This window comes from Aulostomus chinensis, chromosome 20 (genome assembly GCF_037954235.1).
Source record: "Aulostomus chinensis isolate RoL2024-O1b breed Wild chromosome 20, RoL_Achi_v1.0, whole genome shotgun sequence".
Classification (NCBI taxonomy): domain Eukaryota; kingdom Metazoa; phylum Chordata; class Actinopteri; order Syngnathiformes; family Aulostomidae; genus Aulostomus; species Aulostomus chinensis.
Genome location: NC_141339.1, coordinates 22,329,347 through 22,348,126, shown reverse-complemented (window position 1 = coordinate 22,348,126; position 18,780 = coordinate 22,329,347). Strand labels below are relative to the sequence as shown.

Here is an 18,780-nt window from a genome sequence, read left to right as displayed (position 1 = left end):
TGCAACACACACACCTGATACAATAACTGCAGCACACACACACCTGATACAATAACTGCAACACACACACACACACACACACACACACACACACACACACACACACACACACACACACACCTGATAACTGTAGTACCACCACGTTACTGTGTTTATGAGAATGTGACCGGTGTTGCTAACCATCAGGGGAGTTTTACTGTTCCATTAAAACCAGTTACATCCCCGAAATGTGCCTCTCGAAGCTTGAGCGCAAACATTCTGCGCTCTCCAGTTGTGATGATGCTATAGCAGCATCCACAGTAGGCTAACCTCTTCAGGAGGCGCCGTTGAGCTGCTCAAGCACCAAAGCCACACCCGAATCTCCTCAAAGGATTCTGATTGGTCAGAACCGCTGTGACGAGATGTGTTTCACAGAGGATTTTGCAAAACCAGCTGCCTTTCAAGGTAAATGATTTCCATCAACAACAAGTAATCAGATTAAAGAAGAAGTGGTTTTAAATTGTTTTTGTCGACCCGCCTGCTAATGGACAATGATCACCAAATACATCAGGCCCATGTAGGACCCCCCTCCCCCCCCACCCCCACCCCAAGCGTCAGGGAGGTAAAACCACTCAGGCACTACATGGTTTTAGTTTGGTACTAAAACCAAACATGCCAGCCAAATGTGCAAATGTGGATATTTTGTGTGTGTGTGTGTGTGTGTGTGTGTGTGTGTGTGTGTGTGTGTGTGTGTGTGTGTGCGTGTGTGTGTGTGTGTGATCTCCATGTGGACAGCATGGCTGCACAGCTGATCTCCTCTCAAGCATCTGCCTGTCATGCACACACTTTTACAAACGCACACAAACACACTACTCTGTCCTATCCGGTTCAAGCTGATATTAAAAGCCTGAGTACAAAATGAGGAGGTTTGCATTTAAGTAACTTGCAGCACCACTTTGGTGTTTAAGAGCCAGGGATCGGGGAGAGCGCTGGATGGATAAAAAGAAAAGAAAACAGAGAAATAAAGAGCCAGACTCTGCAGCACTCATCCTCTTATAGATCTGAACTTTCTCCCTCAGTGGCAGAAGCTTGATTGGAAATCGCTACCATCTGAGAGCTCATCTCCCCATCGGGGTCTGCGCTCAGACAAAATGCCCCTGTGGATCCTTCTCTCATTAACTGCAAGCTACCACACATAAGCTAAAAGTACTTTGGGGTTTACGCCTTCTTTTAGAGAAGCTGGTACAGTGGCAGCGTGGCAGCTGAATGGATACAGACAAACCTCTTGTAAGGACATCTGCCCCGCATCTCCAGTGTCACCGTACCTCTGTGAGCTGCTCGTACCCTTGTTAACTAAACTCAACCTTGGATCAGCCACTGCAGCCGCGCACCACATGAAAGCTGTGGTTTTTTGCAAACAAACCGATGTAAACCACAATGAGATTCAGTCGCTACAGAAGGTTAGAAGAAGTACATCTAACAAAAAGTATTTTTTAAAGAGTCTTTAGTGTACGTTTGAGTGTTGTTCAAGGGGTCTTCAGCAAATCTGACATTCAGAATAGAATCTGAGTTTGTGTTGCCTACAGCAGCTCTGTTCTTCTCTTCTGTTCCCTACGAGAACATTCAATCAGAACTCATATCAAACACATTACATGAAGATAAAGGATTTCTCTGATACAAGTTATAGATATTTGTGCGGCGTGTGTGTGTGTGTGTGTGTGTGTGTGTGTGTATCTGTTTTATGGAAGAGAGTGCAAGCTTGTTGTGGTCTGGTGAAACAAGAATAGAGCAAGATCCGGTTGATGAATTAGCATAATGAGGAATAAAGACAAAGCTGCTCGGTGCTGCTGGACTTCTAAGATGATGACACTGCAACGTCACATCTATTCTAGTCACGTTAGAGATGTTTTTAATGACCCAAACGCATAAAGAAAGGGACTTTGCCTGTTAAAGTAAGTAAAATATGTTCATAACAGGAGCACAAGTTCAGCCATATTGGCAAAAGATTACAAGGTGCTTTTCTATATATGTTGTCTATGTTCCTTCTATAAAAATAAAGTACAAAAAAAAATAAAATAAATAACAGGAGCACATGTTCACACACCTTTTCATGCTGGTGTGCGTGTGTGTGTGTGTGTGTGCGTGTGTGTGTGTGTGTGCGTGTGCGCGCGACGCAGGAGAACGGCGTGGAGTTCGAAGCCTGCCTCGTGGCCCAGTGCGACTCGCTGATCGAGGCGCTGACCAGACAGAAAGCCAAGCTGCTCACCAAAGTCACCAAGGAGAAGGAGTACAAGCTGAAGGTGGGGCCACCACGGCAGTCTAACCCTGCAGGACTGCCTGCAAGCACTGCAGCAGTTCAAACCATTGATCACCTGCCAAGAAAAAGGGTTTCAACCAGGTTTTTCCCATCTGACTTCCAGTAGTCCAGCTGGCATCAACTGTTTCATCCTGTCGGCTGTAAAGAGACACAGGATTTGGTCCACTGACGAGGCCTAACGTCAGCATAGAACCGGTGCCTCACGGCGAGCCGCACCTCTACTTTTATCAACATGTCGCTGTTCTCGTGAAATACAGCGCAGCCCACCAGGCTGTGGGTTGTGCAGAATAAAAGGAGCTGGTGTGGCCGCTTTGAAACCGACGAGCATTGTCGAAGCATCACGCGTGTCTTTAGACATCATGCATGCGTGTTTCAGCTGTGGAGAGTCAGTAAGCCCCTGACACGTCCAAGCCTGCCCGGTTCCCCCGGGTCTGGCAAAAACTAATCTACTTCACCAATATTATCTGGGTTTGGTTTGATCGGCTTTGATTTAGGCTTTTTAGACTGACAACATGGGATATAAGCCATTTACCATCACCTTCCCGAGTCTCGTGGCCGAAGCGTCCTCAGAACACAGTTCAGGAACATTGTCGGGTGCTTTGACATTGGTACTGACTCACTTCTCCTCACCCAGCCAGACTGTCTGGCGCTTCAGTGTCTGTAAATCCACTGCTGAGGGTTTTCTGAGTCCCAGTGTATCACATGGACGCCTGCCCAGCCTCAACGTGCCCACCGACCGACTGACCGTCTGGCTGTACGTGTGTGTGGGGAGGGTGTTTGGACGGGAGCCCCAAGGACAGCTGTTGTCATTATCTGCATACAGAGATTTAGCAGGAGGGCAAAAAAAGCTGGAAGCTGTGACAAAGCTGGGATGAGGGAAGAATCGCTGCTTGTAGATGGCAGATAAACCAGCCACGTTTTTTACATGAATGAGTCTCCTGGTCAGGGATGAGCTTTGCTAACTGATGTAATGTTTAACTACAGGCTCTGATTCTTCATGAGATACAAGCAAAGAACAGAGCAGTGGTTTAAAGGTGTCAGAATCCCAGCGCCAACTCATAGAAACAGTTAAAATATCTGCAATAACGCTGATGCAATGCAGAGAGGGAGTGAAACCTGGAGGGCCGATTGTTCCTAGCAGGGCCTCTGCGGCTCACCGGGGGCCAGAGATCCACGCGCCGTCATTCTGCTGTAGGAGAAACTCAAATTACCACATTGCAGTTGTGCACAGTCACAGTGACTTTGACCTCTGACCTCCAAGACTGTAACGGGACTCGCACTCGCTTGTGCAAAGCCATAGAACTCAGCCAATATTGGCCTTTCTACGACTGATCGATTGGCTGATTTCAGCAGGTTGTACCTTTTTTTTAAGCGCATGCAGTTCTGCTCTGATGTCTTTTGAGGTAAGAAGTTACTCTTCACAATAAGTAAAATGTTCTGCTTCCTTTACGTATCCCTTTCACAAGTATTTGAACAACATTGTCATTGTCAAAAATGTGTGTTTATGAATGTATTCACCTACTGTCCGATGAATCACTCAGCGGAACTTCTTACTCTGGTGTTGGTGTCTGGTCCAGGACTTCCCCTGGAAATCATCACCCAGTGGCAAGCTTGCAGTCCAGGGAAGTAGATTAAGGACCCAAAAGCAAGAAAAATGTGATGTCCTGAAGGTTTCCTGACTGAATTCGATTGACGCTCATCAGCGAAACAAAAACTAGCCCACGTGAAAGGTTTTTCCGCAGCTGTGAATCCTGTGAGCAAGGAGCCGAGACCGCACCCGGTCCGGAATCTGAGCTACAATCTCTCCTCGCATTAACATGTTTCCATAATTCATTTCAGATCCTCAGGATAATTATTGAAATGCCGTTCAGCCTGGACAGAAGGAAATTGAAATAAATCTGAGGTGGTATTAGATGAGTGTGAATGTACTCCGGCGTCATGCTTCGTTTTGTGTACACAGGAGATAAGAGCTTTGTTTCTCGAGGAGAATAGTAGAGCAAATTTTCTCTGGTTAAATCATCTGAGAGTGTGTGTGTGTGTGTGTGTGTGTGTGTGTGTGTGTGTGTGTGTGTGTTTGGCTGTTGCCAAATTGCAGCTGCTTGATAGTTGACAAGTTTAGCCTCAAAATCCCATGATTCATTTATTATGTCCCTTTAATGGTCTTCCACTGACCTCTGATTCATAAACCAAATCCCTTATTTTTTAAGAAAGAAAAACCCAATACGCTGCCCTGAAGCAAGTTTTTTTCAGTCATTTAGAAAGTGAGGAAGAGTAAAACACAAACACATTCTTGGTTGAAATCCTCCTCTTAATTGATTTAATGAAGATTTTACATGTTCACTTGTGTATTTGTAAGCGATCAGAGCAAAATGGGTGGATGGGCCTCTTCTTTCTGCTCACATTTGACTTTAAACAGGAGTTGACAGGTGAATGATTAACTGTGATCTCATTCAGCATCAAATTAACGAAGGGACTAATTACTATGACTCAACCTCATTAAACTCCTGATTACTGGTGGCGGCCGTTTGTTAACGCCGTAATGAATTTCCCCGGATTCAGCAGCATCGCTGGACTGTGTTTGTCTAACATCTGGCTTCGCCTTTCAGGACTCGCCGCGTCCGTCACATGCGGGCCAGTCGTAGTCGGAGGAGGTCATTAAAGATTATTGATCAGTTGAAAGCTCCAGAAAATGTAAACAAACGTCTGTTCAAGCAGTGGCGGTTCTGACTCTCCCCCCACTGCAAACCTACCAGCAGAAGACGCCACCCTGACCCCCATCACCCCCAAATTCCATGTTTCAACTAAATAGAAGTTACCAACTTTGATGCCATGCATGAAAACTATTAGCAACATCCGTGTTATCGTTTTGTACAGGACTGGTGCGACAAATTCAAAAGGGTTGTACTTCAGTGTGTGTGTGTGTGCGTGCGTGTGTGTGTAGCAGATCTATTTCATGTATGTCGTCAGCAGTCCTCGGGCCCCCTCCCCCAGCTCAGGGCCCCAGGCATTGCCTGGTTTGCCTGCAAGGCCTCAAAATAGCACAAACCAAAAGAGCACTATGCTGGAATGCGAGCGTATTGATTATGTCATCACCAGTAACGGTGATTAATACTCCGCCCAGTTACTCCAGCAGCTTGTGATGGTGTTTTTTTCAGTGTTGCTATCATGAAGCCACAATCATCCGGCAGGTTCTCTTAGGCGTTGCGCTGCGGTTTATCAGGTTTTTTCCTGATACTTGTTATTGCAGTGAAAAATGCAGGAGGACTTGCAAAAACTGCAAGTGGAGAAAACCCGTTTAAGAAAACCCAAGGAGCGGCCACCAGATGAAGGACAGCCCTAGTTCATGACCTCCTCCCCGGCCGTGATTCTTGGAGTTTGTTGTGAATTTTAATGGATGAAGAACGAGTGGGGTTTAAAAAGTGATGATGAATAAAACTGACGACAATGAATTGAACTGCAGCACATCTGACAGAACGTTGCAAGGCTGGTGCTCTGGAGAAAGAGCAGAAGCTCTGTTCCTAACGCTTTTGACAATTATATCACCTTGTGTGTGTGTGTGTGTGTGTGTCTGCCAGGTGGTTCGAGACCAGATCACCCACTGCACCATGAAGCTCCGTCAGACTACCGGCATGATGGAGTACTGTCTGGAGGTCCTCAAAGAGAACGACCCCAGCGGATTCCTTCAGGTAATTAATCCTCCGTCTGTGTGTGTGTGTGTGTGTGTGTGTGTGAGTTGCTTCGTGTGTTTGAATGAAACACCAGTGTGTGCAGCTAGTTGAAAGCAAAGGTACAAGTTGTATCCAAGTGGATCAAATAGTCCCACATTTAGCAGCCAAACACGGCTGTAGAGACGGACATGACGCTTCTCTTCAAGGTGCGGGGGGGGGACGGAGCACATGAGAGAATAGTTTACCGCACACTTGTGTAATCTCAGCTGGCAGTAGGCGTGCTGGTGAAGCTGCCCTCACACGATAAGAAGTGCGTCTTCCCTCACCGTCAGGTCGGGCACACAATCAAAGCGGAGGGATACATCATCCAAAGCTATGTACGGTTTCTAGGCAACAAAAGCAGCTAGCTTTAGCATTTCCAAGTTGTTAAACTATATTCATAAATTTGCGAGACCTTTTTGACTGCGGACTTCCCTCCGTGTCTCTCACAGAGCGTTTTTGATCCGGGGTTGAGGAGCTCGGGGTTCCCGTGAATCTACCAGAACCTCCCCTGCGCGTGTGTGTGTCACTCCTGGTCACCTCACATGAACAGGCGTTCTCTCGTTTGGCGCGTTCGTGGCAAACAACGTGAGACCGTGTGAGTGCGGCGCCGGCGTTCCCCCACGGGACGACAGTGACACGGAATGTTTTCACCGCCGATCAATGCTGGCAACTTTACATTTGAATTGTCTGTGTTTTTGATGACCTCGCAAACATGAACCACGGAACCATCACGAGTTCTGATTCCTCCCCAGTAGTTGATGAAGCCCTGTGACGCAGAGCTAGAAAAGACATCAGCTGGATGGGATTATTTTCTTTACATGATTTTTTTTTTTCATTACAAGAGCCTCCGCGTCCTTAAAGCTGAGCGCCATGCAAATTTGTGAGAGGCTCCACCAGGGAACCCCAGCAGGGGGTCTCACATCAACTTGAGTAAACTTTCTTGAAAATATTTACAACCAAATATGCAAATGTAAAAGTGGAAAAGAAGAAGGGCGTAAGAAACTTCCTTCCTTTGAGATTAAAGGAGACATCAGGAAGCCTCTGATGTTTCTGATCCAAGCGCAGTACTCAGTCAGAGGAGGAATACTCAGGACCGGGTTGTGCAGTACTGCTCTTGGCTCCGCCTACGTCCAGACACTGGTTTTACTCAACTGCAGCTCATCCATTTAGAAATGATTAACAAGGGTTTCTGCCTCAGTAGCTGATCAATATTCATCGATCTGCGCTTTGTTGGTCTAACAGAGAGGTCAAAGGTTACATGTGCACCTGCTCACAAGGAGGAAATACAACCGCTCATGATCGAGTGTTCTGTGTCAAGAACCGGGATCCTCCGAGGTTTCATTTTCACTCTCGTGGTACATGTTCTGTACTCAAGGAGAAGTACTGTTACACTCCTGGAGGTATTAGCCAGCTGGGAGTACTAGAAAGTACTACAAGTAAGATGTAGTGCATACTTCAAAACTTACACAAAATGCTTCATTACATTCTTGTCAAAAGTACAAGTACCTTCTCAAAAGTACTGTATTTCATCAACATGAGTAGTTGTCATACATGACTTCCACCTCTGTTGTAAAATATGGTTAAATGATTGTTTTTGCATATTTTTGACTTTGTATTATATTTTGGCAAACAACAGCGATATATCATATAAATATAAAGACACATATAGGTTTATTTATAGGTATATTTAATGTAACCTAATCACAAAGGCTAAAAACACAAAGAAATATTTCCTACAGGAAGCAAAATCATAACGGAAGCCATATTTTATGTTTGTGCCGATTCGACTGGCTGAGCTTGAGTCTTGATTTCTGGTAAATGTAACTTGAAGGAATTGTAGCATCTCTGGTTATTAATGAGTTCTCCTGAAGAGAAATGCAGCGAGGTGAAAGTGAGACATGAAATAGAGATCAAAGACGTTCCTGTGGGACACACACACACACACACACACACACGCCCTCTTACTTCCATTTCTTGTGAATATTTTATGTTATATTGATTAAGAGTGTCTTTATGGTTGCCGATGTCTAAATGCTAACTAGAAGCTCTTAAAGATATAAAATGTGACATCTCTGAATGAAAAATGCCTAAAAACAAGCAGACACTTCGTCGCCCCGGCGACGTGTCGTGGGGATGATGAGTGTAAGGTGTTTTAGTGTTTTATTCTACGGCGTGAAACACATCACTAAATAATAAGCGCAGTGAAGCGGCTAAACCGGCCTGCAGCAGATTAGCTTCTCGCTACTTCTGGTCCAGCAAGCCAACTGTTTATTGTCCCTGTCAGATAAAAGTCATCACACAACAGAAGAAGGGCAACGCTGGCTGTGGCGGCGTTGGAGCCGCGGGTCTGCGGCGTAGCTCGTTCGTGGTGAAATGGTCGCTTTTTTTTTACCCCTAACAGCTTCATTAACGCCTCAAAAATGATCAAAGTGACATTCCAACGTGAAGATTATCTTGCTGAACAAAGTCTCATCAACTTGTCTTTGCTGCTCTGCTTATTTTCAGCAATAATTCAAAAATGCAGTGTAACGAAGGGACTCCCATGATCCCGCGCCACCGTACGCCATTGTGACTGAAAGAACCTGAGAGGCAGAACATTGAATATGACGTCGAAAGTCACTTGAATGTGGAACTGAGTTCCAGGGTTAAAATGAAAAAGTGTCTGGTAGAATTTCTAAGTCTGCTGATGTGTAGCTCACTTCTGGAGGAGAGGCTCTTGCTCTCAGATCGGGAGGTAAATTGTCGGCTTTAATATTTGAACTGCGCTAATGTTTGACTTATCTGGCCTGTCAGACACAATGTAGGGAAGGAGCGCGGACGGGGCAGAACGCAGAACTCGGAACTGTTCAGTATGCAGGCCGGACATCAGAGCCTGGCAGCGTATTCCAATGTGGGCTAGATGTTGAATGCAGATGCTCTCATTTCCTCTGAATGTGTGTGTGTGTGTGTGTGTGTGTGTGTGAGTAGATCTCAGATGCTCTGATCAAGCGGGTGACGTCGTCTCAGGACCAGTGGGTGAAAGGAGCCTTGGAGCCGAAGGTCGGCCCCGAGTTTGACCTCACCCTCAACACCGACTCGCTGCTGCAGACCATCCTGCAGCTGGACTTCTGCCAGGGCAAAGGTGACGACTCAGAAACACACACTTTGCGCCCGATTAGTGAGTTAAAATCATTTTTTTCACACGCGCACGTTTTTCTGTACATTCCTCGGCCTTGTGAGTTATTGAATTTGATGGAAACAGAAGACTTTACAAAGGGAACATTCCATCCCTTTTCCGGGGCTTTTTCGAGGAGGAGGAAATGCATCGGACAGGAAACTATAACTCCTAATTCCGACAAGCTCTTTTTCGCTGATAGTCGTAGTGTTCCCTCTACTGCCACCGTCTGGCGGCGTCACGCAGCTTCTGTTATTCAAACCAGATGATGGAAAAAACTACTGAACGTTTCCTTTTAGTGCAACATTCCGTTCTCCACTTAAAACCCACTTTACAAATTAAACGGTAACACAATCACCCGCTCTGTCGCAGTAAAATGGGTCGAGTGTTTCTTTAGATTGACTCTATAAATAAAGTGACTTGACATGCACAGACATACGTAAACAACCTTGATCGGAGGCGTAAAACCTCCCTCGGCGGCTCACTCCATAAACAATGTCTGTTACAGTCACTTTTTCCTTTTGAGGTTTCTTTGAGATGCACCTCAGCGTGCACGAGTACAGTAATGAGCTATACGTCGCCTGATGCTACCTGGCAACCAGCGTGCTGCTTGCTTTATATTTATTCCAGTGCAGCCCCAGAGACTACCTTGATGGAGTGCTAATGTGCATTAAACATATAAGGAACAGTATGCATATTTTATTTCAGAGGTGAAGCAGATTTCACTTGCAGATAAGGTCTCAGCAGTCATTTATTTCTTTAGCGCTCTCATCCTAGGTACATAATGTGCACATACAGCTTTCAGAAGTCAATCTCTCAGAGACAAATTTGTAAATAAAGCTGATTAAGGTCCCAGGTTTAGTTGAACCATCCGAGTAAATCCAGAAAGGCTTGCAAGAGGCAGGGAGTCGCCTTTAAGTGACATGAAAGCAGCTTTACCACCTTCCCGTCTCTCTGATCATCCAGAACAAAGCCACGCAGTTATAGAATATCTGATTCCATGTCTTTCTGTTTAGGCTTCGACGTCCTTGGCGCAGTGTAGGAGGTGTTCTGCTTCCCGAGAAGTCATTCTGCATCATTGAACACCAGCTGAACCAATCGTGCTGCTCTAGGTTCTTATGAAATACTCGTTTAGGACTTAATGCGATTACTTTCTCATTGTTCTCCCATGGGATCCTCTCGATTTTATGAAACACTGAAACAACACGGTACAGCTAAAAGCCATTTATTGGGTAAACAAGAACGTTGTCTTTAGCTGCTGCGAGGAAAGATGCATTTCATGTTAACATAATGGATGCAGCGTTCTGATGCGCTTATGCAGCAGCTCCAAAGATACAGATTTGTTACTTATCTGGTAGGGTCAGATACTTGAATTTCATTCTCCTCTAACTCGACGAATAGGCCTTCATGCAGAATAACGGAAATTCAAATTAGTAAGTAGGCAAGTAGGCTTAATTTATGTAGCACTTCTCACAAAACCCATAAAGTGCTCTACGCAGGAGAGGAAGCAAGTAATACAATAAAAATGCAATGAAAATACAAAGTGCAGTGAAGTTAAAAGATCAAACCACAAGGAAAATGTTGCCAAATGTGATGGGTGCATTCAGTTCCTCCCTCTCTGTTACTTACTGTGTTTCCTCGGGCTGAATAATTCTGATATTAAATGTATCAACACAGTAATCGAAGCAAGATGCTTCCACATGAACAGTTTTTTTTCGAACAACCTTCACCTGAAAGTCGTTTTTTTCCCTGCAGTGGCTTAACGTGAGACATCCCGCAATTCTTTTTGAGAGACACCAAACACGAGCCAGCACTCCCCGTTAGCTGGGAATGCTAACGCTAGCCTGCCTGACCTCCTGCCCTGTGTTTTTCTGAGCTTGCTGTGATTACAGCCGTCACTAGAGGGCGTCGCATGGTTCTTATTCATCCTCGCTCCCCGTGTCTGAACCTGATACAGCTGCTTTTACCTCTGTGTTGTTGGAATGAAACCGTCGCTGCTGCTTCTAGATATGCAGATGATTCTGTAGTTTGCATCGCTGGAAATGAATGCAGTATTTATACCATCTTCCAACAGAACATAAATACATATATATATTTATACTTCATCCTTCACTTAGCCATGATTTGCACATGAACAAGGGTTTAAGTAGTTTAGAAGCCAGGCATTTCACTCTGCACTTGCACTTCAGCTACAAATGAACACCAGCTCTATTGTTTTGATCAAATGTGAAATGAAATATATCTGAGTGTTCGTCCTCTGTGCCAGCTGCTTTCTGTGCCATCCTCTGTCCATGTTGTGTTGTATTAAAACCCCCCAACCGACGTCGTATTTCCAGATGTGCAGGAGAACCCCTTATTGAAACAAATGCAGGCAGCAGGCAGTGGTGAGGCTGAGATGGAGACAGAGGGCCCAGGAGGTATTTCACTGACTTCTCACAGTAAACCTCTGTTTTCCTCCCTTGAATTTATTTTGTCACGACCTCCACCTCCTCCTCCTCCTCCACACCCCTCAGTCCTGGTAGCACTCACGGCTGGTAACTCACTTTTTCTCCCACAATCTGGTCTTTCTCTGCATGTTGTCATTGCTTTTCAAACTTTTCTCCAGTGGATGGTTCTCCAGGGATTCACAGGAGCGCAACGAAACAAAAAAACTTAGATTTACCACAGTTTATTGCCTGAAGTAGTTGTGTTTCCGTGATAGTTATTGCTCATTGATTCCTTTTTTTTTTTTTTTCATTTTTTTGTCCTAAAAAAAATTCTCTACACAATTAAACAGGAAGTTCTCTGAAATTCCAGTATGTTGCATAGGAATCAAACAACTGCTTTGGCTTTAAATGTTGTGAATCATTTTCCATGTAAACATCGATTTACTGAATTCACGTCTGAATTGCAAAGATCCTGCTGCACTGGTCCTCCTGTCTCGACTGCTGCCTCCCCGTGTGTCTTCACCGTCTTGTTTTTGTACAGAAATCTTGCCAGCAAATACAGAAATGACATGAAGCAGACTTAATTACTGTGAGATCTGTGTTACGCATCTGTGTCTTCAGTGGTTATTTTTACCCCGTTTGTTGTGATGTGTTTCTTTCAGCTCCTTTTGGGGTTTTTTTCTTCTTCAAACTCAGAATCCTTTGATACGATGCAGCTTCCTGCCTTTCTTGACATTTGTGTCTCCGAGGAGTCCTTCCTTTCAGCCACTAACTCCTGTATTAAAGGATGCTGTGTAGAGTTAAGAGCTCGCAATGACCAATTCGCCAAGCATATTTGTCATATTTCTAGTTTATACAAAAAAACAAAGTCATTTCAGTGACTTTAAGGAAGATCCAGATAAGGAGTTGCATCTCAGCAAGTTAGAGAGGCTTGTTTTTAGTCAAACTTATTTCAAGAAGCCTCACTGCATTTTCAGATTATTTCATTTCAAGTATAATACTAGTATAATATGATAATAGTATAAGTTGGAATCTGCCAGTGAAATAAGCACGCCATCATTTTACAAGTCACACTCATGGTCCATCCTCCCCAGAGACAGACAGAAGATAGATGCGCTGCACTGAGGAGCTGAGACTCAGAGACCCGCTGACCGCCAGCTAGCTGAGCACAATGAATGGCCGTTAATGGAAAGCGTTAGCAAACCTCTCTTTTGACCACTAAGCTCTCAAAACCCAGTTCTACTCTAGTTCCTCTCTGTTTTCTGGTTCAAATGGATCCAGTTCAGGATCTTAGTTTCGTAGCAGCAGCTCTTTTTTCTTTCTTGTCATCAACTAATCATTTATTCGCCAAAATTTTGAGGTGCTGTGTCCAATGGCAGGGCCCATCAAGCACAGACGCTACGCCGGAGCCTGCGTCTGACCAGTCTGACTGAGATGCTACTTGTTAACTGATTCTCTCTGTGACCAGACGGCAGTTTTACAAATATACCTGGCAGGATTTTTTTCAGGGTACTGCCAGTTTATTTTTTTTCCAGGAACTACACACAATATTTATATTTTATTATTATTATTTTTTAAGAAATTAGTCATCCAGGATCCGAATGTGTGCAGAGAGAATCCACATCATGGCCCTCTGACTGCTCCACATACCTTTACTCACACCCTGGCCTAGTTTTAGCCTCCAGCTGTTCCCAGCTGTTGTCCAGTAAATGAACTTGCTGCTCTTTCACCTTAAAGCTTTGTGTTTAATCTTCTGCTGGATGCACGTTAAAGCTGCTGTTTCTCTCCCTTCAGTGTGTAGACAGACAGCCAGCCTCCGACTGCACCACCCTGTTTGTTTTCCTTTCAGCTCCAAGCATCCTCCCTCTCATTCCTCCATCCTGACCTCCCCGGGCTACAATCCCCTCATAAAAATCTTAACATGTCATTGATTCCTCTCCCCACACAGTGGAGTCAGGACCCTCGGTGCCAGCGGCCCCCCTCCTGCAGCTGGAGAAATGCTGCACCAGGAACAATAGCGCCACCCTGGCCTGGAGGGTAACCGTGCCCCAGGGCAGCCCCATCGAGGGCTACATACTGGAGCTGGACGACGGCAACGGAGGACAGTACAGGGTCGGTGTGACACGCCTGCCGGATTACAAGACTTGACACTAATGTGACTGTAACGAGACCTGAGATGCAGTAAATTACGAGCTTTTCTGTGGCCCAGCTTAGTTTCATTATTCATGACCCATATGCTGTTGAAGCAGAGGGAGTAAAACGATGCCGTTTAGAGCACGATGCCCTGATCTGCTTTTGACTTTGTTAATGCTGTGACTCCAGAGGACATCTATATGGAACCTGCATATATACTGGTGATGCTAAATGTGTGTGTGTGTGTGTGTGTGTGTGTGTGTGTGTGTGTCCTCAGGAGGTGTATGTGGGGAAGGAGACTGTGTGCACCGTAGATGGACTCCACTTTAACAGCTCCTACAACGCCAGAGTGAAGGCCTACAACGCCATCGGTGTGGGGCCGTACAGCAAGACGGTGGTGCTCAAGACCTCCGACGGTAGGAACCTTCAGGATGGTCGGACTCGTTTGGTTCGGCAGTGAAATGTTCAAAGCCCAAAGCTGAACCGAAACTGAATTATGAGAACGCATAACCAGATAGAAGTGAGGGGCAGAGTGCGAAAGTGTCATCTTTAGCCTCCACATCTGAGCAAGTCAACGTTGATCCACCGGATGATTTGATTGGGCCCAACAGATTTAACAAGAAAAAAGAAGAAAATCAAATTTAGAAATACACCACATACAGGGTTTTTTTGTTTTGCTTTTTGGGTTATTTTTTTGTCAAATGCTCTTAAATGATGTAGGACAGTCGTCAGACTCCTAATGCAGGACGTCACTCTGATGTTACAGTTGGTCCAACACTGGATGGATGGAGTTAAACTCACCATGATACCGTATATTTGTTTCAGACTGGGAAATGTAACTTTAACACAGTGACACGTTAGTTATTGACTCTGTGAAAGTTTAGATTGTGTTTGATCCGGGGAGTTATTTTGCATTGTAAGACGCGGTGGGAGTTTCTGGGTCTTTGCCCATCATTAAGTTTTAGTTTTGGCCGTCGCAGGGAAAATGTCTGTTGTAGGTGTAAAACCAGTGTAACCAGTAAGAGACCTCATCTGTCAAGTAAAGAGGGGGGAGGAAGAGGAGGGTGAGGGTGGAGGAAGAGAGAGAGGAGGAGAAGGCGGCTGGTAGGCAGGAAGACAAACGAATAAAATACGGACAAAAGACGGCAGGAGGGATCAACGTTTATCAGTCACTAAACAGACTCCACTGCACATTGAGTGTGTGTGTGTGTGTGTGTGTGTGTGTGTGTGTGTGTGTGTGTGTGTTCTTGTACTTGCTACATATTGAGGACTAGAATACGTATTTAACCAACAGAGTGAGGACATTTTTGGAAAGTGAGGACATTTTAGCCGGTCCTCACATCTTCTGAGGGCCATTTGAGGGTCAAGACTTGGTTTTAGGGTGGAGGTTAGAATCAGGTTCTGGTTAGGTTTAGGGTCAAGGTTAGAATCAGGTTCAGGTTAGGTTTAGGGTCAAGGTTAGAATCAGGCAGTCAGTGGAGATGTTAGGTTTAGGGGGAGGGGCTAAGGAATGTATTACGTCAATGAAAGTCCTTATAAAGATATAAGTTCAAGGATGTGTGTGTGTGTGTGTGTGTGTGTGTGTGTGTGTGTGTGTGTGTGTGTGTGAGAACAGTGCTTGTGTCACTACTTTTTCAGTGATGCAGCGTATAATCGTATCTCGCTGATGAAGCAGTTCTGTCCTCGAGCTGAGATAGTAAACGTGTCCCTGCCTATGTTTCTGCCTGCAGCAGCAAGTGTGTGTGTGTGAGTGTGTGTGTGTTTTACTCAGTAGTAAAACTCCCTCCCACATTGAGATTTTACTTTACCACTGACTCATGATAATGATCAGACACTCAATTCTCCCGAGCGTCTGAGCAGCCAACAACTGCTGAGTCACTCAACTTTCACTAAATGAAACATTTAATGTTTTTACGAACAAAATTTGAAGAAAAGATTCTGGAAACTTGTGTTATTTTTGTGTTTTCAGAAGGACAGGATTTGTTCAGTATCTGTTTTCTGCTTGCCGCTGCCAAAAAAAAGAAAGGAAAAGAAATACTCTGATATACAAAATAATAGTTTTCATTCCCTTTTTAGCTCTGAACTGAGGTCAGTTTTTACCCCTCTGTCTTTTAGCAGGATAACAAAAGAAGTTGTGGAAGAATTTAAATTAAATTTGGCGTGACGATGGAGATCAAGTTCAGGCATCGGCTGACATTTGATTGTGGAAATATTTTGTTTGTTCTGTTTTGGGTTTTTTTTCAACTGAACAGAATCTTGTCAACTTCCTGCAGTGGCTTGGTTCACCTTTGACCCCTCCTCGGCTCACCGGGACATCGTGCTGTCCAATGAGAACCAGACGGTCTCCTGTAACAGCTACGACGACCGCGTGGTGCTGGGGACCGCCGCGTTCTCTAAGGTGAGCCGACGAATGTCTTCACTCTGATTTCACCAAAAAACGCTGCTAATGAAAACTCACAATTTTCACCACTGATGACCACAGCGGAGCAGTAACCCACGCACGAGGTTGTCAGTGAACGTGAGGGCGAAACACCAAAGAGGTCATGCTGTCGGGGATTTTGTCTCCCTCGGGTTGACATAATTATTCCTCTACCTCCTTCAATTTCAGGGCGTCCACTACTGGGAGGTCAGCATCGATCGCTATGACAACCACCCAGACCCTGCATTTGGTATAGCGAGGATCAACACCATGAAGGACATGATGCTGGGGAAGGACGACAAGGCCTGGGCCATGTACGTGGACAACAACCGATCCTGGTTCATGCACAACAACTCTCACACCAACAGGTAGGAGGAGTCGACTCTGGTGTGGCCTGGAACCTCGGCACCGTTGCTACGTCTCCAGCTACGATGTCTTGATTGAATATTTTACGTATGGAAGTGGCTCGTTAACTGGAGAACACCGTCACGCTGCTGTTTCCCTCCTCAGAGGAGGCGTGTATTTGAATTGATTGCAAAAGGAGGACCGTGTTTTTAACGCTACGCTGCAAACGCTTGCCTCTAATGAGCCTTTAGCTTTGTGGGAGTTTTGTTTTTTTCCAAACCCAGCGGTCGAAGGGCGACTCAGTGAACGAGCTCTCCAGGCAGACGGCCGTACTCGCCCACAAGCTCTCGTGAACCCACACGCTGTCTTCTCCGCCTGCTGCAGTTATTCTGACCAGAGGAAGTACTCGCTTTCACTCCGGCTGATCCGCCGTATCGCAGCAACCAAAAGCATCTCAGTTTAAAACAAACATCCAAAGTGCTCAGAAAAGCACCACCTGGTATTTTTCTCTTTGAAAAATACTCTCAGGTAGTTTGTCAGCACAACAAATCTCCAGGAACCCGGGGTTCTTTTTTGATCTCAGCCTTGTTCTCCCTCTCGGTTGGGTAGTTCCTCCCCGTCCTTCCGTCTGGGATGTTTGGTTTTATTTCTAATAAATTAGCCTTTCGTCTCGTTCAAGTGTGAGGCCGAACTGGTTTCAGCTGGACGCCAACGACAACTTGAAACGCCTCTCACACAGTCACGCCTGTTTCTGACGATTTACCTGCTTTATAAAATGTCACTTGGTCATGAATTATTCCACAGTACAATAATTCACCGTGTCTGCAGTTGAAGGAGGCATGATAATGATAAACATACTACACAACCGCCTGGGAGCAGTCGAGGAAGACATCCAAACGCTCCCAGCGCCATCGCTCTGTCACAGAGAAGCCATCAAAGTCTCATTAAACATTTATTCTCCAAAAAAAGAAAAAAAGTCTATTCTCGCCATGATAAAAGCAGACTTCTTCTTCTTCTTCTTCTCCTGCTATCACACAGCAATCAGACTGCAGGGTTATTCAGCGTGCCACTGACTTCCAGGTCATTAATCATCTCTTTCTTGTTATTTACCAAGTATTGATTCCTTCCCGTCTCCCGGGGTGCTGACGTTCACTCAGCTCAGATCAGAAGGAGAGGAAGAAACGTGGCTGTCGGCACGTTGAAAATCAACCCTCCTGAAGCTGTTTATTTCATCTCCCCCCACAGACCAGAGCAAACAGAGCCAGAAGCTCTCAAACACCGAATCGGAGACTTAAATATCTAATTTTTCCCTCCCCGAGTTATTAATTGGCACACGTTAAGACATCTGTCCTCCAGCTTCCTGCTGTTGAGGTCAGTAGAATGTTTCAGCTGTCACCTGCTCATCCCTTTAAACTCGAAATACAGTGTTGTTGTTGAACGATTCCATAATGTGTGCTTGTGACCTTTGACCTCTGAAAAAGTTCTCAGCTCATCCTTGCGTCACAGTGGCCGTTCGTACCGTATTTGAAGACGTTCCTTCAACGTTTTCCTGAGGCATCGTGGTCACGTGAGGTGGCAGCAGCTGCGTTTCCATCCCAGTGGAAACACCAGAGGAGGAAGGACACACAATACAAAGTTCACTTTTTCTTTTGCAGGATTTCTGGAAGTCTCACTTGTGACCTTTGGCCTTTGTCGACCAAAGTCTTTTAACTTGATCCTTAAGTTTGAGTTGATGTTTGCGCCAAAAGCTTCAATACTGCGGTAACGTGACGTGCGGACGGAAGAGCCTGAAAACGTCACACATCTGATCCCCACGCAGACACCTCATGTTTTTTGGTTGTGTGTGTGTGTGTGTGTGTGTGTGTGTGTGTGTGTGTGTGTGTGTGCGTGTGTGTGTGTGCGTGCGTGTGTCTTGTGTAGGGCTGAGGGAGGCATCACTAAGGGCTCCACCGTGGGTGTCCTCCTGGATCTGACCAAACACACACTGACGTTCTTCATCAACAAAGAACAGCATGGACCAACTGCCTTTCAGAACCTGGACGGGGTGTTCATGCCTGCAGTCAGCCTCAACAGAAATGTACAGGTGTGTGTGTGTGTGTGTGTGTGTGTGTGTGTGTGTGTGTGTGTGTGTTTCAGATGAACAAAACAAACATTTTTGCCAGCTGGCTTCTAATATCCATCCATCCATCCAAACAGTGTTTCATTATTTAGTCAAAAGCACTTGTTCCCCAGAGATTGACGGTTAGTGTGACACACACCTCCGAGACAAACACGCTAAAGGTGCAGCACGGAGCCGC

At 45.4% G+C, this 18,780-nt stretch overlaps 1 protein-coding gene across 3 annotated transcripts in view; it reads left to right on the top strand.

Annotated features, from left to right (window-relative positions):
• Positions 1–18,780, top strand: part of trim67 (tripartite motif containing 67) — a 44,145-nt gene that overhangs the window by 19,261 nt on the left and 6,104 nt on the right. For 2 of the 3 annotated variants that reach the window (XM_086188624.1, XM_086188625.1), the window contains 9 exons: positions 2,157–2,279; positions 5,872–5,982; positions 8,974–9,127; positions 11,497–11,577; positions 13,535–13,698; positions 13,997–14,135; positions 15,993–16,117; positions 16,328–16,506; positions 18,404–18,566. In XM_086188624.1, coding sequence (XP_086044750.1) covers positions 2,157–2,279; positions 5,872–5,982; positions 8,974–9,127; positions 11,497–11,577; positions 13,535–13,698; positions 13,997–14,135; positions 15,993–16,117; positions 16,328–16,506; positions 18,404–18,566 — 1,239 coding nt within the window. The remainder of the gene's footprint in view (positions 1–2,156; positions 2,280–5,871; positions 5,983–8,973; positions 9,128–11,496; positions 11,578–13,534; positions 13,699–13,996; positions 14,136–15,992; positions 16,118–16,327; positions 16,507–18,403; positions 18,567–18,780) is intronic. The other variant, XM_086188626.1, reaches the window with a different exon arrangement.